Here is a 24,239-nt window from a genome sequence, read left to right on the forward strand (position 1 = left end):
TCTGTAAATGTGTTAAATAATTAAGTGTAATGTGTATATAATTTTAATTTCAAAAAAAAATATGGATATTCTATTAATAAGAATTGATAAGTATATTTTAATATAAAAATTAAAATTAAATATTAAATATTAAAAATATATATAAATAATAATCATTAATCGTGTTGATGGAGCAGTATATCGTAATTCTGCGGGAAGAACACTCCACTCAGTGGCACTAAGTCATATATCAACTTTATAAATGTTGTTTAACGAGTCTGATTGTTTGAATATTAGATTTGATCTCTTTTTTTCCTCTTTTTCGCTTCTATAAAAGGAGAACTCAACACTCCCATAGTAGAAGACTATAAAACTCATAAAAAAGTATTAATATTTATTTATTAAAACTAATTAGTAATAAAGAAACATCGCCGATTTAAAATATATATACAGTTATCCAATATTTATATTCTCTAATTATAAATTTGCTCGTGCTATTGCATGAGTATTCTATTTATTTTTCAAAAATAAATTTTTATTATATATATTTATATTTATATTTATTTATAATCTTTATTATAAAAATAATCTCTTACTTTTTATTTTTATAAGTTATTTATATTTAAAATTAACAACATATGAAAAGAAATGGAAGAAATACTAACTTTATATGCTCATCATATATATATATATATATATTAAGAACTCAATTGATATTATTGCTTAATATTCATAAATAAATCACTTACCTAGAAAATAACAATTTGTAAAATAATAAAATTTATATGGTGTTCTAATCTCGAATAATAAAGGTGCATATCAAACTAATTATATACGAAATTAAACTAAATTTGAATAATTTATAATAAAGTACGAATGTGATGAATTGTCACACAATGTATAAATATAAAAAATATATAAAAATTATAATGTAAAAGAAAATTCATGAAATTAAATAAATAATTCTAATCACTAAACCCGAATAATTTTAATTTATAATTGTCTTTTTTTTTTCTTTTTAAATAGTGAGTTAACTAAGTCTTTCTCAATTAAAAATAAATCTTCTTTCTCACATCGGATTGGCGTATTTAGGATTAAATTTTAACAAAAAAAAAACCTTTTACGGATGGAATTTGGTTGACAAGAAAAGAAACCACAATGATCAGAAAATAGATTAAGGATGTCTTTGAAATTATTGTAGGACTGTTGAAGAAACATATTAGTTTTTTTTTTTTTTCATTTTAAAATATTAATTGTTTTAATTTTTTTATGAACTACTATTTTCAAATTTGTATTTTTAAAAAAAATAATTTTACTTGCTTTTTCCAAAAATAATGTTTAAAACTTTAAAAATAAAATAAAAATTGAGATTGAAATGGTGAACCCACCAGTACTGTGGTAATTAAACATTGAGCTGTTGCTGCTTTTACAGGCCAACATCAACCAGCGGATGTACCCTGTGGTCCCTGAGCCAATATATATCCTCACCAGAACTGGACCTCAACTAACTCTCCAAAATGTTTTAAAATCTCAGTTGAGGATTGTGTTCCTCCACCTACTAGCAGAGCAAGCTAGTATAAATATAGCATACCGCATTTCTTTCCTCTATCCTTCACTGAAAACGATCAACCAATTAACAGAAAGCTCTTCTTGCAACTCCCCGCAAGCATCTCTTTTCTTTCTAGTTAATTAGCTCACATGACATTCCTTTTCCAAGTGGGGGTTGAGGCTAAGTTATGGTGGGTGGTGGTGGTGGTGGTGCTGCCTGCTTTATTCATCATGGGTGCAGAAGGGCATGGGCAGGTGCCTTGCTATTTCATTTTTGGAGACTCATTGGCTGATAATGGAAATAATAATTTGCTTGAGACCCTTGCCAAAGTTAATTATCCACCTTATGGTATTGATTTTCCTTTTGGCCCCACTGGAAGGTTCAGCAATGGTCGAACCACTGTTGATGTAATCGGTAATGTAACCTCATCCAGTTACAATATTATTTGCCATGTTCGCAAATTATTTTAAGAACAGATGCACATTTTGGTATATGAAGTTATACCCATTGGTCACATTTGCGTATTTAGATTTTCACCATTATTTATCAGATAGTTAAAATCTGTAGGCTATTATTAACCGTCTGATCATTGACATAAAACATATATATATCCTGAGAGATAAAGTGGGGACATTTTGTTATGGTTGAGAGTGGGGAGTGAAAAGACCAATGCAGTAGAGAACCACCACATGAATCAAAATCCACTTATATTCAATCGATGTATCAGAAAAATAGACAGATTTTACACACGTACATAACAATATTACATTAATATATAAAAAAATAAATAAATGTCGTCACATTATTGTAAAAATATTTAAATTTAGTTAGTTCTTAGAATCTGTAATATATCTTTTTAACTGCTTCCAGATTTTTTTAATATTTCATTATTTATGTAAAAATATTATTTTGACCTCTCTATTTTTTATATTTATATTTTTCATGATATTATGATAATTTACTTTTTGAATTTGTGATATTGTAATAATTTAATTTAAATTATAATTAATATTTTAATTAATAACTACTAAAATTTTAAATAATAAATTATCAATGGTTGATGCGATTAAAGTACGAATATAGAAACTTAATATAGAAAACGGATTTCAATATTTAATACAAGAAAATTTAAAAAGTTGATCTAATTTCAAAAAAAAAAAATATAAGAATTTCATATTGAGAAATTAAAGTGAAAAGGTTAATAGACATATATAATTACAGGGCTAATATGCATTAGTTCTGAAAAAATTGTAGCATTAGGCATGGTATTTTTTGTAGTATAACGGTATTTTTCTTTTGCATATGACTGTATTATTCTTGGGCATATTTTTGAGTTGTTAAATTAAGCAATTTCTCATTCCAACTACAGCTGAAGTTTTGGGCTTTGACAATTTCATTCCACCTTTTGCAAGTGTCAATGGCACAGACATACTCTTCGGAGTGAATTATGCATCAGGCTCAGCAGGAATTCTCAATGAAACTGGCCAGCAGTTGGTATTATTGAAGTTTACTCGCATATTTATTTATTTATTTTTTGTCTTAATTCATTTAGAATTCGAACATGCATGCAGCATTACACCTCAGGCAACATTCAACGTCGACCCTGTAGCCTTAGCGCCTTACACTTCTGACAACATCCAATGTCACTAAGCGCTAAAGCTCGAGTCGGCTCTTCACATATTTTATATACCTATTTAGCCCACATTCAATTTTCAGGATTTCAAGAAAGAACAATAATCTGTGTTTGCAGGGCGAGCGTATACCCTTGGACATGCAGTTAGAAAATCACCGAACGATAGTCTTGCGATTGGTTGAAATACTGGGAACAGAGTTAGCAGCTTCTTGGTATCTCAGCAAATGCTTGTATACAGTTGGACTCGGCAACAACGATTACATTAATAACTACTTCTTGCCTCAGTATTACAATACAAGCCGAGACTATACCCTGCTTCAGTACACTGAACTTCTCATTGAACAATATACGCAACAAATAAAGGTTCCTACTCCAGTCTTTTCCTTTTGGCCAAATTAATGTTTCTAAAAGCTAAATTCAAAACCTTAGTTATTTCAATTGAACATTGGGGGTGGTTGTTCCCTTAGACTTTGCACAAGTATGGAGCAAGAAAAATTGCCTTGTTTGGACTGGGGCAAATAGGCTGCACTCCAGATGCAATTAGCACATATGGCACGAATGGCTCTACCTGCGTGGAAATTATGGAGGAAGCATCATTACTTTTCAACAGCAAGCTGAAATTAGTGGTTGAACAACTCAACGCTAATATAACAGATGCAAAATTTATATACATCAACTACTATACAATTGGTGCAGATTCTAGTGTTCTTGGTAAGTATCAGCTTAATTAATTTTATAACGAATTTCTATATAAAATGTTGGAAAGTAACTAGGTGAATCTGAACGTACACACGATGTGCACATTTGATATTCTTACAAAGATCTAATGGTCTGGATGGGCGTGCGCACCACAAAAAGTCGTTGCCCATGTTGAGATGAAGCATTTTCCTGAATTTAATGTAGTAATGGAGAATTATGAATGTATTTTGCGGGTGACAGGTTTCACAAATGCGAGTGCTGGATGTTGCCCGGTTGCAAGCGATGGTCAATGTATTCCAGACCAAGTTCCATGCCAAAATAGGACTGCTTATGCATTCTGGGACTCTTTCCATCCAACTGAGGCTGTGAACGTATACATTGGACTGAGATCTTATAGTTCATTACACCCATCCGATGCTTATCCATTCGATATCCGAAATTTGGTTATGCTTAATCAAGAAACTGGAGCTGCCGTGTCAGGGAAAATTAGCATATATCAGGAATAAAATCATGGGAATTGTGCTTTGTTTACTTTATCTTGATCCCTAAAGTTGTATGTGTTTAATTAATGTTGTAAGTTGTAACAAATAATGTTTTATTAATGTAATACATTCCCGAGAGATATCCTGAAAGAGGCAGCTGTTAGGAATAATTTATTTTGTACCTTTTGAAGGACTAATTTGTTGTATATTCAATAAGAAGCAGGGGCAAGCAGCGGTTTAAATTATTACTGCCGTAGTGAAGTCTATTATATATGGTTTCATCCATCGTCTTGCAAAAGGGTATAAGAATAACAGAGGGCTCTATTTTAATTATGGTGCAGGAGACACACTCCTAGCAAAATTTGTAGTACCAACTTCAGGAGCTAGACCCCATAAACACCAACATCTTAACCATACACAAATATTTAAGATTAATTTTTTGTTTGATACTATATCATTGGGGATTTGTGCACCGTAGTTAAATACAATTTACGGCCAAAAATATTAATTTGCAGAGTATTAACTTAGCAAATGTAATAACAAAATATTCAATCGACAGAATTAGAGTGCAATTTCTATATTAATGAATACAAGTTTGTGGTGGCCAAGTCTAGACCTCTCAGCCAACTAAATAATTCATAAAATTCTTTCAGTGGCTGGCCAAAGTAAATAAATAAATGACAACATCAGCAACAGGAGGTTTGGGTTGGGTCAACGAAATTATATGGCCTGGCATCTTCCTTACTTGATTAGAAAAACATTAAGGTCTATGTCACACACCTGGCTTGTTGCTTATGGCAATGCTAAATAATGGTCAATCACATCCAACACAAATCATAAGTTTAAATCATTTTAGAACAGGTCTTTGTTACGCTCAACACTCTGTTTTTTACCCTGGAATCAGGGGATTGACTGTTTATTTAAGAGCCTTGAATTGTCCACTATTCGTGTTTGCTCCATATCCTACTTTAGAAAGATTGAAGAGAATATAAGATTACAAACCAACTTTGGAAGGAAGATGAACTGAAACTTCTCTTCCCTTTATTCTTGCAAGACTATTACATGTAATCTAAATAGATTCTCTGTCATCCCAAATAATATATTTGGTCAATTAGACAGGGTACTGCCTTATATGACCAAAAACGAACAGTTAAGAATATGAAACATGTGTCGTTCTGTTCGATCAAAAACTCCAAATGAGTTAAAAAAGAATGTCCCCTAGATACATACTATAATATAACATATTCAAGTAAAGAATTATTCGTATATATTAAATTTCTTTATCCCCCCACCCCCACTATCACTTTTAGAATTTTCTTTTATTATTGTTTTTTTTATGAAACATATGATCAGTTCAGATTTTAATCATTTATCATTCTGTTCCTTTACTTTATTTGGTTGAGTATGTCAACAATTTATTTTTTTAAAAAGAATTAGGGTGCATATGCACGTTTTTTTATAAAGAAATCTTTCCCTAATGATGGCATATTGAATTATGTTTACATTATTATTCCACGAATTCTTTTTGCTACTTGGGTTTTGTAAATATATAACCCACTTATTTGATACATCACACATATTTTTCTTTGGATATAAGCTCTTTCATTTCTTGCTTTATCTTTTCTACTTGCATTCTTTTCTGTCTTTCTTTAAGCATTCCTATTTCTTCAATCTATTCTTGATGGCTCGTCCGACAAAAGTACATATTAGTTTGGCCATGTTTCTGGTTATAATTGCGTGCTTGAAGCAGTATTCTGTTAATGGAGAACCAAAAGTGCCTTGTTATTTCATTTTTGGAGATTCCTTGGTTGATAGCGGCAATAACAACAATCTTGCTACCACTGCTAAAGTCAATTATCCGCCCTATGGGATTGATTTCCCGGATGGTCCGACCGGAAGGTTTTGCAATGGTCGGACCACGGCTGATGTAATTGGTGAATTCTTTTCTCCTAGCAAATGAACTTCTTAACTAATAAACATTTACCTTCAACTAGCTCCCATGATAAAGTTACAGAAACTCATGCATATGGAAAGGAAACCCAATTCTTAAGTCTTGTTTGCTATAACAAAAAAAAGGCCTGATTCTTCTTTAACATTGTAGCTAATTAGTTGAATAATTTCTCACTGCAGGCGAGCTCTTAGGCTTTGAGAACTTCATACCACCGTTTCTAAGTGCGAATGGCACAGAAATACTTAAGGGTGTAAACTATGCATCTGGCTCAGCAGGAATTCGAACTGAAACCGGCAAGCAATTGGTAATTTTTCTTTTTATGGTTACTATATCTTTTTTTATAAACATAAAGTATTCCTGTAATCTAAAAATGAAAATTTTCTTTTGTTTCTCTTTTCTGTAGGGTGTTAACGTCGACTTGAGTACGCAGTTGCAAAATCACCAAGTTACTATCTCACACATAATTGACATTCTAGGAAGCAAAGACTCAGCTACCCAGCACCTAAATAAATGCTTCTATTCATTTGTAATCGGAAATAATGATTACATTAACAACTACTTCTTGCCCCAATTTTACAATACAAGCATCCAATATACACCTGAGCAGTATGCAGAAGTTCTTATAGAAGAGTATTCTCAACGCATTATGGTTAGTAGTAGTAATATATTATGGCCACCCTAATTGATCATTTCATATATTCAACGCATGATGGTCACTGGTAATTTGTTATATTTGTATATAGTTGGTTTATGGTAGTTGTTATGTCTAATGGTGGAATTAATATAATTGTATAGAAATTGTACAATTCTGGAGCAAGAAAGGTGGCCTTGACTGGGATTGGTCCTATAGGCTGCACCCCGGGAGCTGTTAATTCCTATGACACAAACGGTTCCTTGTGTGTAGATTCAATGAACCAGGCAGCAAACTTTTTCAACAACCGCCTTCAATTACTTGTAGATGAACTCAACAGCAACCTAACTGATGCAAAATTTATCTACCTGAACACATATGGAATCGTTTCAGAATATGCTGCTTCTCCAGGTAGAGCTGCTATATAAGTCTCCTCTGTATCTTTGTTCACGGAGTTGGTGCGGTATATTACTATTTTTAATGTTTAATCTACTGGTTTTGCCTTTCAGGTTTCGACATTAAAATCAACGGTTGCTGTGAAGTAAATGAATTTGGTCTTTGCATACCTTATGATGATCCATGTGAATTTAGGAATTTGCACTTGTTCTGGGATGCATTTCACCCATCTGAAATTGCAAACAAGATCAGCGCAGGAATATCATATCTGTCTTTGAAGAAGATTTTTGAAGTCTATGAACCAGCCGACACGCTAGTCAAAACTAGCTAATTCAGCTACCTTGTTTTGTTTTCAAGGACTGGTAGTTGCCAGAGGAAGGAAGTCCCCAGTTAACAATCTGCCAATTGGGAGATAATAAAGTTATGCTATGTAATTCTGAATTATGTTATCTCTGACATACTTAATAATGTGTATAGGTGAAAAAAATTTCACATAGCATGGATATATATAAATATCTTGGCATGAAACATCTAACATTTTATTTATATATAGATTTGCCCACTTAAAATAGAGAAAAAGAGTACTCTGCAGAAACAAGAAGAAATGAATGAACTTGTTACTCTGTTAGAATTAAGTAAGTAGGTATTAGCTAATGTATAAATGGTAGCCTGATTCCTCTCACGGTCAAAGCCACCACACCATAGATTCTATGGCAACTTTGCCACCTCCACTATATAAATTTAGGTCCGTCCTTCACTTTCTCCTTGCCTTACAAACTTTAACTTGGCGAAACCCTATATATATTATACCCTCATTTTCTCATTCTTTTGCTTCAGACACCATTCTTGCTTTTGCCTTTCTTACATTTACATATCCATTTTCTCAACTTCTTAAATTTTATCGATGGCCCGTGGGATAAAATCACAATACTTGGTACTTCTATCATTTGGTTTATTGATCATAGTTACAAACTCCAAGAATTTTGTTAATGGAAAGCCACAAGTTCCTTGCTATTTCGTTTTTGGAGATTCATTAGTTGATGGAGGCAACAATAACGACCTTAACACAGCTTCTAAAGTCAACTACTCACCTTATGGTATTGACTTTCCTCATGGTCCGACAGGAAGGTTCACCAATGGCCGAACCGTCGCTGATATAATTGGTCCAATCCCTATCCCTTCTATAATGCGTGCAAAATTTTTTATTTTCCTTGCATATAAGAGAAAACAACTTTTAGATTTTTGCTATTTCAATGTTGGACTTTTGTTTGTTTGAATAAGTGTTTAAACTTTAGAAAAATTAATTTTAGAAAATATTTCTAATATTTTTGTCTGACTGACTGTGTTGTATTGGACTCTACATCCATCAACGTAGCTTGCCATTCTTAATTTCTATATCTATGCATATACCTAATTTGACAAACACACCATCGGTGATATTACCTTTCAACATCTCAAAAGAATAAAAATAACAAAACATCTTCCACTGCCACCATCTTCTCTACCACCATCACCACCTTCATTTCCAACACCATTGTCATCGCCCCAACCCCCACCCCTACCCCTACTATCACTATTATTACCTCTACCTCTACCTCCGCCACCATTACCATCTCATACATAAATCTGCATGAATCTCTAATTATACAATTATTAGAACCAAAATAAAATTCTCTAATAATTAGTAAGCTGCAATAATACCAGATAAACTACTTCGTTGATACCAATTTTTTACCATTTGCTTTCAATTGGTACTAAATTTTCAATTTATTTCTTTTTGGTACTCCTCTATTATTTCTGTCTCATCCGATAATATAAAAAAGAAACCCGGTCAATTTCAGCTTATATGGCAGCCGATTGTCCAAGTAAGTATGCCAATAGTGTTCCACATCACATGTTGAATGAATTTTTCATCAAATCATCAAAAATTCTAAAAACAATAAAAAAACTCACCCAAAAGAATCATTAAGAATCACAATCAAATTTCCATTTTCACATCCTTCTTCATCGGATCTTCATTCCATGTATCCCATTATCCTCTCTATCTCTTACTTTGTCTCAATATAGAATTCATGATATATAAACCTTATTCCCATTAAGAAAATGGATACGGCTCAGTTATTTCAATATAGATCTTAAGCTTAAATCAAAATTTCAAGATGTGGGTTTTCTTGGATATGATTTTGTAACAAGAAAAATATCAGAAAACCAGCTACTTTCTTTCTTTTTCTCTCTGACTTATTACTTTTTTTGGAAAGCTGACAAAGAAAGTGAAAATAAATAAATAAAGAGTATAAGAACTAGCTACTTGATCTCCTTCTAGATTTCCAAGAGATAATAGGAGAATAGGATATAGAGTATCCATTCAAAAGCCCATCATCAACCTTTTTTCCTTCTTTACTATCGTACTTTTTTTTTTTTTTTTTCCATTAAAGCACTTCTTGAAACCTTCATGCATCTTTTAAGAATTGAACATCAACAAATTAAAGAAGAGATCTCTTTTCTCTTCGCTAATTGTTATAAAAAAATAATTTTTCTGAGAGAGAGAGAGAGATAATAAGAGTGTTCTGTTATAAATTTCGTTTCTTGTAGTTTGAATTAGCCCCACAGCTGCAAAGAAAGAAAGATGGTGCTATGTTGTTTGTTGTTGTTATTGTTAGTATTGTTACGGCAGAAGAGAAGGAAAGAAGCGTAGAGGAAAGGGAGAAGAATAAGTAAACAGAGAAAAGTGAAAAGAATAGGTTAAATTCTTTTATTATTTTTGATGATTTGACAAAGAACCCAACCGGATGCCACATAAGCTAAAATTGACTGAATTCCTTTCTGGTATGATCGAATTAGATAGAAATAATAGGAGTGATACCAAAAAGAAAGAAATCGAATATTTAATAGCAATTAGGAGTAAGTGGAAAAAAATTAGTACCTACAGGGCAATATACTTCAACAATAACAGTAATAACTATAATTCAAATACTTAAAATTATAAGAGATTGAAAAGGAGGGAAGGAGCAAGAGGAAAGGTCCACCGTTACTTTTTAATTTGATTTTTTTTTATTTTGTTGGATTTTTTTTTAAAAGCTAGAAAAAACGTACAAAAATAGACATAATTGATAAGTGATTCTAAGTGGATTTTTGAGTGCTATGATTGTGAATTTATTAATAGGTTTTTTTTAGGAAAAATTAGAAGAAGACAAAAAAGAGGCGGGAGGAGAGAAGGATATTGTTACCCTATACATTAGCAAATTTGAGGTTATTTTAGTTTCTCTTATTCACATAATATGGCAAGTTACATAAGTGAATGATCCAATAACGTTTAGTCAGCAATCTGGTGACTCAAATATAAAACTAGAATACATCTTCTTATATTCTTTTAAAGTTTAAGTTCAAGAATTGAACTATATTATTTTATTTTTCTTTCAGGTATAGAGATGTATATTTAACAGTTTTTCTATTATTATAACAGGTGAACTTTTAGGATTTCAGAATTTCATCCCATCGTTTTTAGCAGCTACAGACGCAGAAGTGACGAAAGGTGTAAATTACGCATCTGGATCAGCAGGAATCCTAGTTGAATCTGGAAAACACATGGTAGTTAGTTGTTTCTTTTTATTTTTTTCCCATGGATTATAATTGTTTCTTTTATCAAATATAGTTATGAATGTACGTTTATTCAATTAAGAAAGATATTACTATTACAGGGTCAAAATGTAGACATGAATCAACAGCTAAAAAACCATGAAGTTACTATTTCAAGGATAGCCAATATACTTGGAAGTAATGAATTAGCGGCTCAGCATTTGAACAAATGCCTCTATATGTCTGTAATTGGAAGTAATGATTACATTAACAACTACTACATGCCTAAAATTTACAAATCAAGCATGATTTACTCTCCAGCTCAATTCGCGAACGTCCTAATTAGACAATATTCTCAGCAATTACGGGTTAGTTTTCTTTTTTCAATCCTCTTCCAAGCTTCCTCTTTAATAACTACATATTTGGAAATTGACGCAGTGGTATTAGAATTATCTTCAGGACTATGAAATCCTGATATTAGCACTTCAATTAGCCTCGTTGAAATAACAATTTTCTTTTATGATTTTCCTTCCAAATCAGCAATTATACAATTATGGAGCAAGGAAGGTGGGTGTGGCTTCAATCTCTAATATAGGCTGCACACCAAATGCAACTGCTTATTATGGCAGACGTGGCTCCATATGTGTAGACTATATGAACTTCGCAGCAAGCATTTTCAACAGAAGGCTTACCTTGCTTGTCGCTCGACTTAATCTTGAACTAAGAGATGCAAAATTTATCCAATTAGGTTCTCTAGGATATGTTTTTGGAACTAAAATCCCTGGTAGATATATTTATAACCAACCTTATTTCATTCAATCCTGTCTTTTCTAATTCTTGTTTTTGGTTTTCCATATTCAACAATTTTCTTTCCTTTTATGTTATGCCATGCAGGTCATGCGGATATTAAACCCAGCTCAACGTGCTGCGACTTAGATGAATATGGTTTTTGTATTCCTAACAAAGAAGTATGCCCGAACAGGCGCTTGTCCATATTCTGGGATGGATTTCATCCTACCGAAATTATTTCCCGCATTGCTGGAGCTGCAGAATTCGTTGTTTTGCAGGCTATCTTATAACTTCGGGCGCAATCTTCACAAGTTCAATTACATGCATGATAAATTAGATCACCAAGGACTCCCATTTTTCTGCACTAGCTACATATGCTGTGTACGCAAGCCTAGCTTCACATTCCCTATCTTTAGCTTAGGAAAGAAATATAATGAGAACAGAGTTGGATGTCTGTTTACAATTCACTGTTCCTGCAATTGGAATGATTCTTTTCCCGGAAATCCGAAAAGAAAACGTCTCCTCTTTTTTCTTTTTTAATTACTTTGCTTTGTAAATAATCACAGTTCAACCATGAACTGCAATCATACCCTTGGTAATAGAATTAAACAAGAGCCCAATGTTTCTGTTGGGATGAATTTAATCGGGTTTTGTTTGGGATGAATTTGTAGGTTTGGTTTTGGGCTCAAGCAAAAACTAGTGTTCATATTTGTAGGAGGCTTACTTTTAAGAGTTCTCTTAATGGAACTTAAATTCTAAAACATCAAAAGAACTATTAAATTGTTCCTAAAAATAATTGTTCCAGAAAAAGGAAAAATAACAAATCACCTCTTTCTATATTACTATCTTGAGTTTATTTTAGGATAAAGGATCTGGCATTCCCAGCCAATCATAATATGAGAAAAAAGACATTTAAATTTGAGACTAGAAATGCACAAATCACAAGAATAAGTCACTAAATGCAACCAAAATACCGTTTAAGCATGTTAACATGCAAACTTCTTTTTCTCCCTTTTAATTTTTTGTGTATTAATTATTAGAGCTAATTAGTAGTCTGCTCATGTATTGTGCAGTTGTTTTTATTATTTTAATTTTAAATATTTTTTTAATTAAAAATTTTCAACTGCATTACTTTATCCGAAATAATAGTCATATGTACAAAATTTGATCGATAATATATTTAATAGACACAATAATAGATAATCAAAATCTTAAAATATTGTTTTATATTCTTAAATTACTACTAAAAATATAATTAATATATTATTTTTTAAAAATCAAAATTATTATTTAATTAAAGAATTATTTATTAATTAATATATTAATTATATTGGCTATTTTTAGAAATCATTTTATTTATTAATATAGACTAATTTTATGATGACAACACAATTGTCACATGTCAATATTTTGAATGAACATTTTTAAGGCTCAATTTTCTTTGTATATACTGGCGGTCATGAGAACTTTGCTATTCCTTTGGTAAGAAATAACTTTTCCAATTAAAGACTGGAATGACACTTTTTTATTTATAAAATTTTATATGCATAATATTAGACTCATGTATATTAAATATATAACACAACAATTTAATAAATAACATAATTGAAAGTATTATATAAAATCCAATATTTTACAATTCGTTCGTAATAAAATATTCACGATTTAGGACACTTTTCCTTTTTTTATTTTAAGAAAATTATTTAATATATTAATTGTATTTATAAATTAATAATAAAGCATATAATTTATATACTCTTTTTTAGAATTCAAATTATTTCTAATTCAAAAATTTATTGTTTAATATATAAGTTATACTTTCATAAGTTAAAAGCAAAATATAACAAATATATTTCTTTTGATAAATTATTTTGTGTAAATGAAGGCTAATTTTATTATACATCAATAAAAATAGATCAAACACATAATAAAATTTTGTGTTAGGAAATTTTTAAAACTCAAATTTTATATATATAGTTATTTATTTACATATCACATGGACTCTTATAAATTTTATTATAAGATTTTTTCAATTAAAAAAATTAGAGATGCTGCTTTATTTTAAACTTTCATTCATAATATTTGAATTATAATTAAATATGTATACAAGATTTAACAAATGGCATAATTAAGAATATTGAATTAAAAATCCAATATTTTTAAAATTTTTTGTTAATAAAACTTAATATTTTAGATTTTTTTATCATTATTCTCCAATAATATTGTTATTAGTTAAGTAAAAATATCTATAAAATTAATGATAAAAGTGAAATTAATATACATTGTACGATTAGAAATTGTTAAACTAGAAAAATGACTAATAATTAAAGTTATTTTATATAAATCAGTATTCAAAAGTGTGTTAAAATATAAAAATTATTGACACATGTTAAAAATATTTTAAGGACTCAGTGTTTGTACATATACTTTTTCATATTACTTGAGTCTTTATTAAAAACATTGGTAGTGTCTTAGTTAGTGATAAGATAATACCATAATGAAATTAGATATTATAATTCATATAATTGGGTAGAGCTCAACTAGAAATTTGAATTAGTCATAAAAGGGCACCTACAAAAGCAAAGAGGAAAATGTTGCTATCATGAAATTGATTTATGCATTACTTCAATGGAAGCACTACCTGTTGCTTATCATTTTCTTATGTGGTCCTTGAAAATGACGCACAAAATGGTAGATACCGATCATATTTCATAAATGAACTAAAAATATCATAACATGCAACCCTAATACTTCAAGAAGAAGAAGAAAATGAAATTAGTCACAGAATCTAACAAGTTTTAGAACATTTAGCAGAAAAGAAAATCCTTCTCTTACAACAATCCTTATGTATACATATATTATCAAGTCTTAAGCTGGATTACATATTAGTAAAATATGCATGGTAGGATTACTGCTCAGGTTTTGATTTCACTGCTGCAAGATTTTCAGAATTACTTTTCAGCTTTCCAGTAGGTGAGATACCTGATGATACCCCTTCCACAGAAGATCAAAAGAAAAGGCTAGAAATTGATGCCCGCGGATCATATTAACTGCACAAAAAAACATGAAGGATTTGTTTGTGTGTTTGCAAAGTTAATGATTTGTATGTAATATATACATATACAAGGTCTTGATTAGATTCTTACACTAACTGAAGGGCCATCTGATCTTGGTGTGGGTAATGATTGGTGGATTGTAATGCATTCACTTGAAAATAGTTCCTATTATCAAATGGCTGAGATTGCATTATCTCATAGTTCCCGCCTCCTGGCATCAAATTCATGTTCTGCTTCCTCTCATTCTCAGCAATCTGCATAATTTAAGCAAGTTCAATGCTTTTGTGTGCATCCCGATACACAAAAAAGAAAAAGGTAGGGAAAGGGAAGAGAAATTGAACAGAGAGAATTAGGCAGACCTTGGCTCGAAGAAGCTGATTATTGTTGTGCAAATCAATTTCCTGTCATTTAGAATGCAGAAAAAAATTTCAGGCTCGCATTGCAGGACATGATACTAACATTGAGAGGATCTACTTAACTGAGAATCTTGGAATCCTAACAAAACCTTTACTATCTGAATATTTCATTTTGATAATAGTAACTATAGGAACTTGCAAAATCAAAACTTGATAAAAAAAAAATGCTAACTGTTTCCAGAAAAACTATATAAAGATTGACACTTAGATTCCTAAAATGGCACATTCTTCTTTAACAAAGCTGTTAGAGGCTTAGCAATAACTGAAAAATCTTTTACAAATCTTCTATAATAGCCAGCTAACCCAAGTACTTAATCAACTTATCTAAATTAATAATCTAATATCATGCTTCTTATTCTCTACTTATAATTAATATATATATGTTCTCATAAAATAAAAATATCATTGATATACCATCATATGCCCAATGATTAAATGTAAATGCACATAACATGGATGATGAGAAAATGCATGCGTTACATTCACTATTTTAGTAAATGTATTATAAAATTTTATACACATGTAATTCAATTTTTTTTATTGGTAAAAGTTAAAAAAAAATTAAAATTATTAATATTATATAGTAAATAAAATTTTAATAATTAATTTTATTTTTTAACCTTTAAATGGAAAAAATATAGAATTGAAAAGTATCTATCCAAAGCCAAACGGCTAATCCTCGTATATTCTGAAACTATCCAAGCCTAACAATTCCATTTGAAAAAACTTAAAAAATATATTCAATAATAGAGATTAGACAATTCGCTACAATTTTTTTATTTATTAAATTTAAATTAAGATATTTTAATTTTTTTATTTGAGTATTTTTTTTAAATGCTCTTTATTGAGTAAACGATACTTTTTTAGGCTAAAGAAGACCTTGTGATGCTCTTATATGAGTAAAACAAATTAAGGTTCAAGTGGAAAGAAATGGGAAGTGCTAAAACAATTTGGAAGTTATCTTCGCACCTTTAAAACCATCCTGAAATAGTTATACTCATTTTCAGATTCAACAAAGAAGACTAAAGGAATATAAAAACAAAAGAGAGTATTACCCTTTTCTGCATATATTCAATTTCAGCAAACAATAGCTCGTTCTGGTAGAGTTTTCAGAAAGAGTTATAAGAAGAGACCAAGAGAGGAAACTTGTTAGTGGAAGTACACGAGATTACAACGGAGAGAAGTAATATTTTTTAAAATGAAAGATACATAGAATCAGTACCGCATGAGTACCTTTTTGGATCGAATTCTGCTAATTCCTTTCTCTAGTCGTCCCTCCAAGCCCTTAAGGTCTTTCAAATTCAAGGCTCCCAGAGACTCACCCAGCATATGCCTGGAAGTATCATTGTTGTCCACAAAATAAGCCTTTGTATTTCCATGTTCCAAGAGGAAGAGTGAATATGTAAAAGAAACAGCTAATTAAGGGCATTCACATTTACCTGTTTGAATTCTGCAAATTGCCAATTTGCACACGTAGCTTGGCAGCTTCTTGTTGATAGAACTGAAATATAAATCCAAAATCAAGAGCATTCAAGATTTCATTCACAATTCAAGATTAACAAAGAACTCATAGAACAAGCATGAAATACCAATTTCTTGACCATATATACAGAAAGGGATCTTATTTGAGGTTGAACGCAAAAGCCTCCAAATTTAAAGTTTAACATCGGAAATGAGAAATTGCACCTGAGCATTAGCTTCAGAAACAGACCCAGTAGTGGATGAATCTGTGGATACCTTTTTGTACCTGTCAATCGTAGATCTAACGCTGCATCCATGAAATGAATTTCATAAAATGTCTTGAAATGTCCATAGTAATGGTAGCTAGGAAACCATGCAAAAGCGGGAGATGCTAAACACCAATCATCATTCCACACCACAATTATAGTTACTAATAAATTAAAAAAAATTGCTACGTTATTTAACAAAAATTCAAATTAATATGCAAAATTATTCTAAAACGGGAGAACAAGGGTTCATAGTCCAATTGCATCAAACTGGGACTCTATAAAGTTGATTTCTACAGAAGTTGAGTGTAGTAAACAAAAAGTTCTCGTCGAAGATCAAAGGAAAAGTAACCAGACCAACCATATACAACTGGAAATGGAACTTCCCATTGACAAACCATGTATATTAAGTGATTGAAAACCCTAAAATAGAAAGAACATATATCTTAGAGAAAACAATGACATAGTAAAGTACACGTTCAGTTTCCATGCCTAAGAATATTTCAGTTTTATATTATTGATCGTATGAGCTAAAAAAAAAAAAAAAAAAAAAACCTGTCAACTCAATGGTGGGTCAAATCTTTCAAGAGGATACAATCTCAAAGCACTGCTGAACAAATCCCAAAAGTCACATGAGTAATATCTCTAGATACTTGTAAGCCTTATAAAATTGTGCAAGAAAGCCAGATGGACTTGTAGCATCACCTTATCAGCAAGAAGGAAATGATAAAAGAATGCAGTTCTACTATAGACTAGGACTGCAGTTTATGAAATGAATTTGCCAGACTAAAACTAAATGGATCTAACTTTATCAATATGGTATGCAAAATTAGAAAGTACGTTATTATGTATACATAACTTCATCTTCAAATTTTTTTATGCCTATATATATAATTCTATATTTGAATTCATTTTTATATAATTTTTTCACGATCTAAGTGAAGAATAATATAAAAATATATATAGAGATGAAAGAAAATAAAGACATAAAGATTTAAAAGTGTCATAAATTAAAATAATAGTTGGAAGGTATAAGAAATTAATTGGTAAAGTTTAAGGAAAAACTTATGTATTCTGCCAAACTATATTTATCAAAGGAGATTAGAAAGCAGAAATTGACCTATCACTGATAGAATATAGAGTTTCATTGAACTGTGATCTTCACACCTTCAAAGAAAATACTTTTTCCACTCTTTCTTTCTCAACTGATTTTCCATAATTGCTTCTTGTATGATAATTTTACATTCAAATAAATGGGAACTACTTCTGGCCCTTCCCCCAATTTAAGTACGTCAGCCTCCCATATTTCTCTTTGTCAGTGTTACTTGATTTTCTTTTAATGGGCACTAGTAAATATCTCTTTTGTTATGATATTATGACTAGAATGCGAGCTTTTTATATTCTCTTTCTAATTATATATGCTTGAACTTTATAGTTTGTTATTTTAAAAAACATTTGTCAATAATAAACAAGGAAAAAGAAAAGGTGTAAGTTCAAATTTAGAGAACATCAAATTAATTTTTCTCTGTGTTCCGAGATCTTCTTGGTAAATAAATACCACCTTGTTGAAAAACAACATAAAATATTAAACATTTAAAGGAAAAGAAAAAGGGGGAGAGAAATTATCTGCAACAACAAAGAACAGGGAGGTTCCTTTAAAATAAAATAATAAAATATAACTGAGAGAAAGAGGTCCTTCAGAAATTAAAGAGAAACAGGAAGCTTGAGTTGGTCTAGCTCTTAGGCTAAATCATGTACCCTACTGACAATAACCACATTGGCATGTTATAGTGACACTTAAAAATATTAGCTGGTATTAAGCTAAGATCAGCCAATTAAAAGCCATTTTTAAACAGTCAAATCAACCAACTCTCTCAGTTAACTCATCCTAATACGAAACCCTAAACCCTAAAAGCAAAATGAATGACAAAACCCTTTTTTCTTTTGGACCAGTCTGATCACTGATCAGTTTTGATTCTTGAATGACAAAATAAAATAAGAATGTCATGTCGCAGATATAAGTAGACACCCACTTTTCCTATTTTCCTGATACCTTAACTTCCTCGAGCTACTGATTGGTTGTCTGTGCCAAGCTGGCACTGTGTCATGCAATATGATTGGCTAGGTTATATCTAAGGTCAAATCTCAACCACGTGTTACAAACCCATTACTCCATGGATAATACCCTAATCAACAGTGTAATACCCACCTCGATTTAGTGAAAGAAATTTTCCAAGAAGTATAAAGTTCTTGTTTCATTTTCAAGAATATTACTGTACATGTGATAAAATAATAATATTCTAACATATGATTAATAATATATTAATCAATCTATTATTTTTTTTAAATGTGTTCTGAAACTGAAACTCTGAGTGCATCAGAGCCGGCCAATAGCAGTAGCTATAGTTGTACGCTTCCCATTGCATGAAAGAAGAAGCCAGAAGGGACAGAACTCTCTCATTGGCTCTTGCTTGTCGTACATTGTCCCTCTTCTGCATCACTTCACTTTCTCCCTTTCCCTCAAAACTCTTTTCACTCTCTTTAACTTCTTTCAATCCAAAAGAACTTGCATAAATATATCTATGCAAAGATCTTGCAGAAATGCAAAGAGAGAAGCACACTATAATCCTAACAGTAGTGGCCTCATCATGATGACTTAAGTTGATCTATTCCATCGGCCAGTCCACATCTTTCATTATGTGATAGAATTTAACCAAAAGAGATTATAGTAAAGAGATAAAAAGATTTAAGAAAGAAGAAATGGGAATGTGATCATTTTCATTTTATTTTAGCACCATTCTGAAGCCAAAACTTTCAGGCTTGATCAGTATCAGGAATCATGACACAAACCCTTTTGTCAGATTGAAAGAGCAGAAAAATCGTGTGTAACGTGACCAAAGATTCTGTTCCAACACATCAGAAGCTAGCAGCAGCAACAACTATAGATGATCTTGATCTGGTTATTAAAACCCTAACCAGTTACGACATCAGTAACTAAACGAAACTGAAAATGATTTTTGGTTAATTGTCTAGAAGTATCTTTCTTATTGTTTAATTTAGAGATTACCCAGTAAAGGCTAGGAAAGATTTAAATTGAGTCTTGTGAAAACAGATTCTTAAGCCCTAATTTAACCTATGTTTGACTATGAACAAAGGTTTAAGCTTTTCCCACGTGGGTGTGCAAAATTCAGAATTGAGGGAAATTTCGTGTGGATTAGGGAAAAACCCTAATTTGGGAGTGATTGAAGGTCACCTGATTTGTGTGTGATTGGTTTGAAAAGCGACGTTTATCATGATTTCAGAAGAAACGCGTTTAGGGGATTTGTTTTTTCATTTTTAATTATTTTTATGAAAACCCTAATCCTTCTTGTTTGTTGGGTTTACTGACAATTTTCTTTCATTAACTTTGACACTGTACTTTTGCTTTCTTGATGTGCAGCTGACGTGCAATTAAGGAAGTGTCAAGAGATATTGAGAGGATGATTATTTTGGACTAATGAGAAGATGACAGATATTGCAATAGGCCTTCCCTTTTAGCCTTATAGATTGCACATAACAAATAGAAATTGGGAGAGAGAAAGAAAGAAGGAAAGCAAGAGGAATAATGGAAGAGGAAAAGAAGAAAGGAAACAGAAAATTTAACAACAATGGAGTAGAGAAAGTAGCTGAGCTCACATGCCTGCATACATTCCAAAACCCATGCTTGTTTCTACTACAACTACTACTATCACAATGCTCCTATTTTCTATCTATTGCACTAGATCTATGTATCTATCAAACCAAGAACACAAGATAAGATTTATATCATAAAAAGGAAAGAAATAAAATTTTTATAAATAAAGAAAACCATTAAAGCTTATACAAGGAAAAAAACAAAAGAGAAGAAAGAAAGACAAGTGAATCTTAGTTAGGGAGAAACTCAATCACAACTGCAACACACACACACAAAAAATGATTATGTTTCTTTCTTTTCTTTTACCGTAAATCCATCCAAAGATCTAGTTTCAGAGGCAAAAATTAAAATCTTGAGATGAGTTTCCTCCGTAAAAATTGCAAACCATTTAAAGAAACCACTTAAAGACATAAAGAAAGGGAAAGTTCAAAGTTTCTTTTAAACAATATGTCGTTAAAGAAAAAAAAAATACAGTGAACACAGAACACCAATTCAGGCTAGTGCCCTTTGAGAAATTAAAATCCAGAAAGGTTTAAATTTGCAAACCATTTAAAGAATCCGCTTAAAGAAAAAAGGTAAAAGGAAGTTTCTTTTGAACAAGATAGTAATTAAATAAAAGGAAACACAAGAATACCAATTGGGGCTAGTACACTTTGTGAAATTAAGATCAAGACTGGAGAAAGTTTTATGAATTCTTGTGCATATATATTTATATATACCTATTGTTAGCATACTCATAGAGGCGGCCGCGGCTAGAGAAGACAATAAGAGCAACTTCAGCATCACAAAGAACAGACAATTCGTAAGCTTTCTTGAGCAAGCCATTTCTTCTTTTGCAGAAAGTAACTTGGCGATTTGTTGTGTTTTCGATCCGCTTGATCTCGATCTTTCCCCTACCCATTTTCCTCTGAGGTGAGTCATCCCTTGAATCTCCTTGATATTCCATGGCACCTGATCTAAACCAGAAACAAAGTAGCACAATATAGTATTTCAAGATATAGTAATGATAGAAAGAATGATGTAGTTCCTAAGACGACATAAAGAAATTAAAAAAATTTAGCACATATAAACATTTGATCACTGAGAAGTTGCAAGAAGTTTGGTACAAAATTTTATGAAATCATGATTTTAATTTCTTGCGAATTTTCAGTGATCAAGAACTTCATTTGGGTGGTCTGGTTCAATCTTTGAGTGAAAATTTACAAGGAAAAAAAAAAGGAAAGAAAGAAGTTTCAAATACTAAATTAAACAATTTTCATTTCTTGTAGCTTCTTGAAGTACATATCAAAATAGAGAGCATTAAATTAGAGTTTCTTGTTTCGAAAATGTGAAAGAAAGATTTAATGAAAACCCAAAAAGGAGTGAAGCATAGGAAGGAGATCATAAGATTTATGTCTGTTGATGTTTTGGAAAAAAAAAAACTAACCTTTGATAGAAAATAAACAAAACTGAAGGTGCTAATTGAGGAGAGAACGAAAGCTTTTTCAGTTTTATGGGGGGCTTTTCTCTGTTTTTTGTTTCTACAAAATCTGATGAGTAGAAAAAGATGCAGAAAGTGGAAGCAAGGTTGAGCTACGAGGTGGGCATTTATAGAGGAAAAACGACCCTTCATCCATTATTATTATTATTATTATTATTATTATTACTATTATCTACAACTATATTTCATTTCTGTTTCTTTTATCTTTTTGAAAGAAAAAAAAAATAACTTGTCTTATTAATTAATTTCTTTACTTGCGTTTAAATACATATAGCTTTTTGTTGAGTGGTGTATGTTGAAGAAGAAGCAAAGAGGAGGCTTAATTTGGGAATCAGTCATACGATTCAGACTCCAATAACCATCCATTACATCTATTTTATTTATTTTCATGTGAGAAAGACAGAGAGACCAAAAAAAGGAAAAAGAAAAAAGGGACTCCATGGAAGCAAATATATTGAGTGGGGATAAGATTTTGAACATATGTGTTGCAATACCACATTTGATGCGCAATGAAAGTTTGTTCCTTTTCACTATTCTCTTTTTCTTAAAGGTGCTAAAGATTTGTAAGATTTTCGCAATAATAAAATTTTGTCTTAATTTGTCTATAAATTTAGTACAGTTTGTTCTTCTCTTTTTTCTTTTTTTTTTTTTTGGTTGAGATTAACGTTTTTATTTCAAATGGGTGCTACAAAATTGGCAAATAAAAGGTTGTCTAAGCCTGAATTTATAATAATATATAAGATTATCAGTTTTGCCCATTACACAACTTTTCTAGTAATGTAACAATTATTCCGGTTCCCATACGCCTTAATCCACAAAAATTAAATGCCTTGCCTTCCCTTGTTTCTAATTCTAAGCTTGAATAATCTCAATTGTACAAACAAATATGTAAAATAGTTATAATCTTTTGGACATCATTTTAGCAAGCCACATCCTCCAACCACACTCTAGCTCTATCTCTCCCTCTTTCGCCCCTTTAATTCCATTTCAAGGGATACCTTTTATATTATTCAACTCATAACTGTTTCCAGATAGGGTTATGAGAAAAGGTGAAGGTGACTAGCATGTGATATCTAGCCCTTCATGACCTCTCTGTAAATCCCAATCCAACTTTTCTCTCCTATTTTGATCCTTTCTTTCTTTTCTTTTTGACAAGATTTGGCACATATGCTAGCTACCTTTTACTCATTTATAAACCATTAAAATTTCAGTTTTCCAACCCATGTTTTATGCTTATGGCAAGCTAGCAAGCATTGATCTCCCTTATCAATTCGATATATGTATAAAAGAAACGACCAAGAAACATATGCATTAGGGTACTTCCTTACCTAGTTCCCACCTATACATATATATATTTATGTTCATCATAGAAGGACATGTCAATTCTCCATGCGTATGCCTACTTTGGCATTGATATGCGTTAAAAACATTGTAAATGACTAGTCATTCTTTAGCCATGAAATGGAATAGTGTCTTTTGTATGGACTGTGGACGGCATGATCCATGTTCTCTTGCTACTACCTATGCCCTATTTATTATTTGAGTCAAACCATCCAATTCATTTCTTGGTTTGGCAATTTTTATGAGTCGAAGAGAAAAATTTCTATCTTAATTAGCAATGTAACAATGATGATGTATCAACCTGATTTAGAGAAGTGGTATGGTATAATAGTGGATATTGAATGCTAAAATAAAAATAAAATATCTGGACAATGAATAGCTTTTGACAAATTTCTAAAATGATAGACCTCTAAAATATAGATATATGCATGAATGAAAAGAATCTCATATATTGCATGGAGCAAGAAGTGATTGATAATATATATATATGTAAAAAATTTAAACCGATCAACAAGAAACGTTTTTATGTTTAATTGCAGAGAGTTATAAAATTTTAAAATTAAATATGTTTAGTGTAGAAAAATTTTAAAATAGATGAATTTTTAGAAAATTTTTGAATAAATTAAAAAAAAAATCTATCAAGAAACAAAACAATGAGATTAATAAAAGCTACAACGGATATTCTCCGTACATGAGTTTTTATCTTTTTTTTTTTTTTATCACATATTATTGAAAAAGAATGAGCTGCTTTTCTCATTCTCAGAATACAAAAGGGAAGATTTTTCAAGTTTTTACCATAGAAATGAGAGTTTATCCTTATATTAATATAAACTTATGGTAAATAATTCATAAAAGGATGAC

The 24,239-nt window shown here is 31.0% G+C and overlaps 4 protein-coding genes across 5 annotated transcripts; 3 read left to right on the top strand and 1 right to left on the bottom strand.

Annotated features, from left to right (window-relative positions):
* Nucleotides 1-1,443: 1,443 nt before the first annotated feature.
* Nucleotides 1,444-4,587, top strand: LOC8267202 (GDSL esterase/lipase At1g29670). The gene is made up of 5 exons (XM_002522243.4): nucleotides 1,444-1,942; nucleotides 2,898-3,022; nucleotides 3,279-3,524; nucleotides 3,629-3,872; nucleotides 4,101-4,587. The coding sequence occupies exons 1-5, from the start codon at nucleotides 1,678-1,680 to the stop codon at nucleotides 4,364-4,366; spliced, it is 1,146 nt and encodes a 381-aa protein (XP_002522289.1). The 5' UTR covers nucleotides 1,444-1,677; the 3' UTR covers nucleotides 4,367-4,587.
* Nucleotides 4,588-5,921: 1,334 nt separating this feature from the next.
* Nucleotides 5,922-7,848, top strand: LOC107261500 (GDSL esterase/lipase At1g29670-like). Its single transcript, XM_015721186.3, has 5 exons — nucleotides 5,922-6,276; nucleotides 6,473-6,597; nucleotides 6,697-6,942; nucleotides 7,089-7,335; nucleotides 7,434-7,848. The coding sequence occupies exons 1-5, from the start codon at nucleotides 6,024-6,026 to the stop codon at nucleotides 7,649-7,651; spliced, it is 1,089 nt and encodes a 362-aa protein (XP_015576672.2). The 5' UTR covers nucleotides 5,922-6,023; the 3' UTR covers nucleotides 7,652-7,848.
* A 139-nt stretch (nucleotides 7,849-7,987) lies between these two features.
* Nucleotides 7,988-12,323, top strand: LOC8267201 (GDSL esterase/lipase At1g29670-like). The gene is made up of 5 exons (XM_015721194.2): nucleotides 7,988-8,483; nucleotides 10,784-10,908; nucleotides 11,019-11,264; nucleotides 11,437-11,680; nucleotides 11,791-12,323. Exons 1-5 carry the CDS (start codon nucleotides 8,225-8,227, stop codon nucleotides 11,973-11,975), a joined length of 1,059 nt encoding a protein of 352 aa, XP_015576680.1. The 5' UTR covers nucleotides 7,988-8,224; the 3' UTR covers nucleotides 11,976-12,323.
* A 2,113-nt stretch (nucleotides 12,324-14,436) lies between these two features.
* On the bottom strand, nucleotides 14,437-22,115 carry LOC8267200 (floral homeotic protein AGAMOUS). 2 transcript variants are annotated; one of them, XM_015721203.2, is made up of 9 exons: nucleotides 21,984-22,115; nucleotides 21,277-21,513; nucleotides 16,844-16,925; nucleotides 16,597-16,658; nucleotides 16,391-16,490; nucleotides 16,213-16,254; nucleotides 15,101-15,142; nucleotides 14,832-14,995; nucleotides 14,437-14,735 (listed from the first exon to the last, which is right to left on the bottom strand). In XM_015721203.2, the coding sequence occupies exons 2-9, from the start codon at nucleotides 21,501-21,503 to the stop codon at nucleotides 14,732-14,734; spliced, it is 723 nt and encodes a 240-aa protein (XP_015576689.1). In that variant the 5' UTR covers nucleotides 21,504-21,513; nucleotides 21,984-22,115; the 3' UTR covers nucleotides 14,437-14,731. The 2 variants fall into 2 exon arrangements, with proteins under 2 accessions (XP_015576689.1, XP_048229455.1); XM_048373498.1 differs by having other exon boundaries at nucleotides 21,277-21,508; nucleotides 21,984-22,112.
* Nucleotides 22,116-24,239: the final 2,124 nt, after the last annotated feature.

This window comes from Ricinus communis, chromosome 5 (genome assembly GCF_019578655.1).
Source record: "Ricinus communis isolate WT05 ecotype wild-type chromosome 5, ASM1957865v1, whole genome shotgun sequence".
Classification (NCBI taxonomy): Eukaryota; Viridiplantae; Streptophyta; class Magnoliopsida; order Malpighiales; family Euphorbiaceae; genus Ricinus; species Ricinus communis.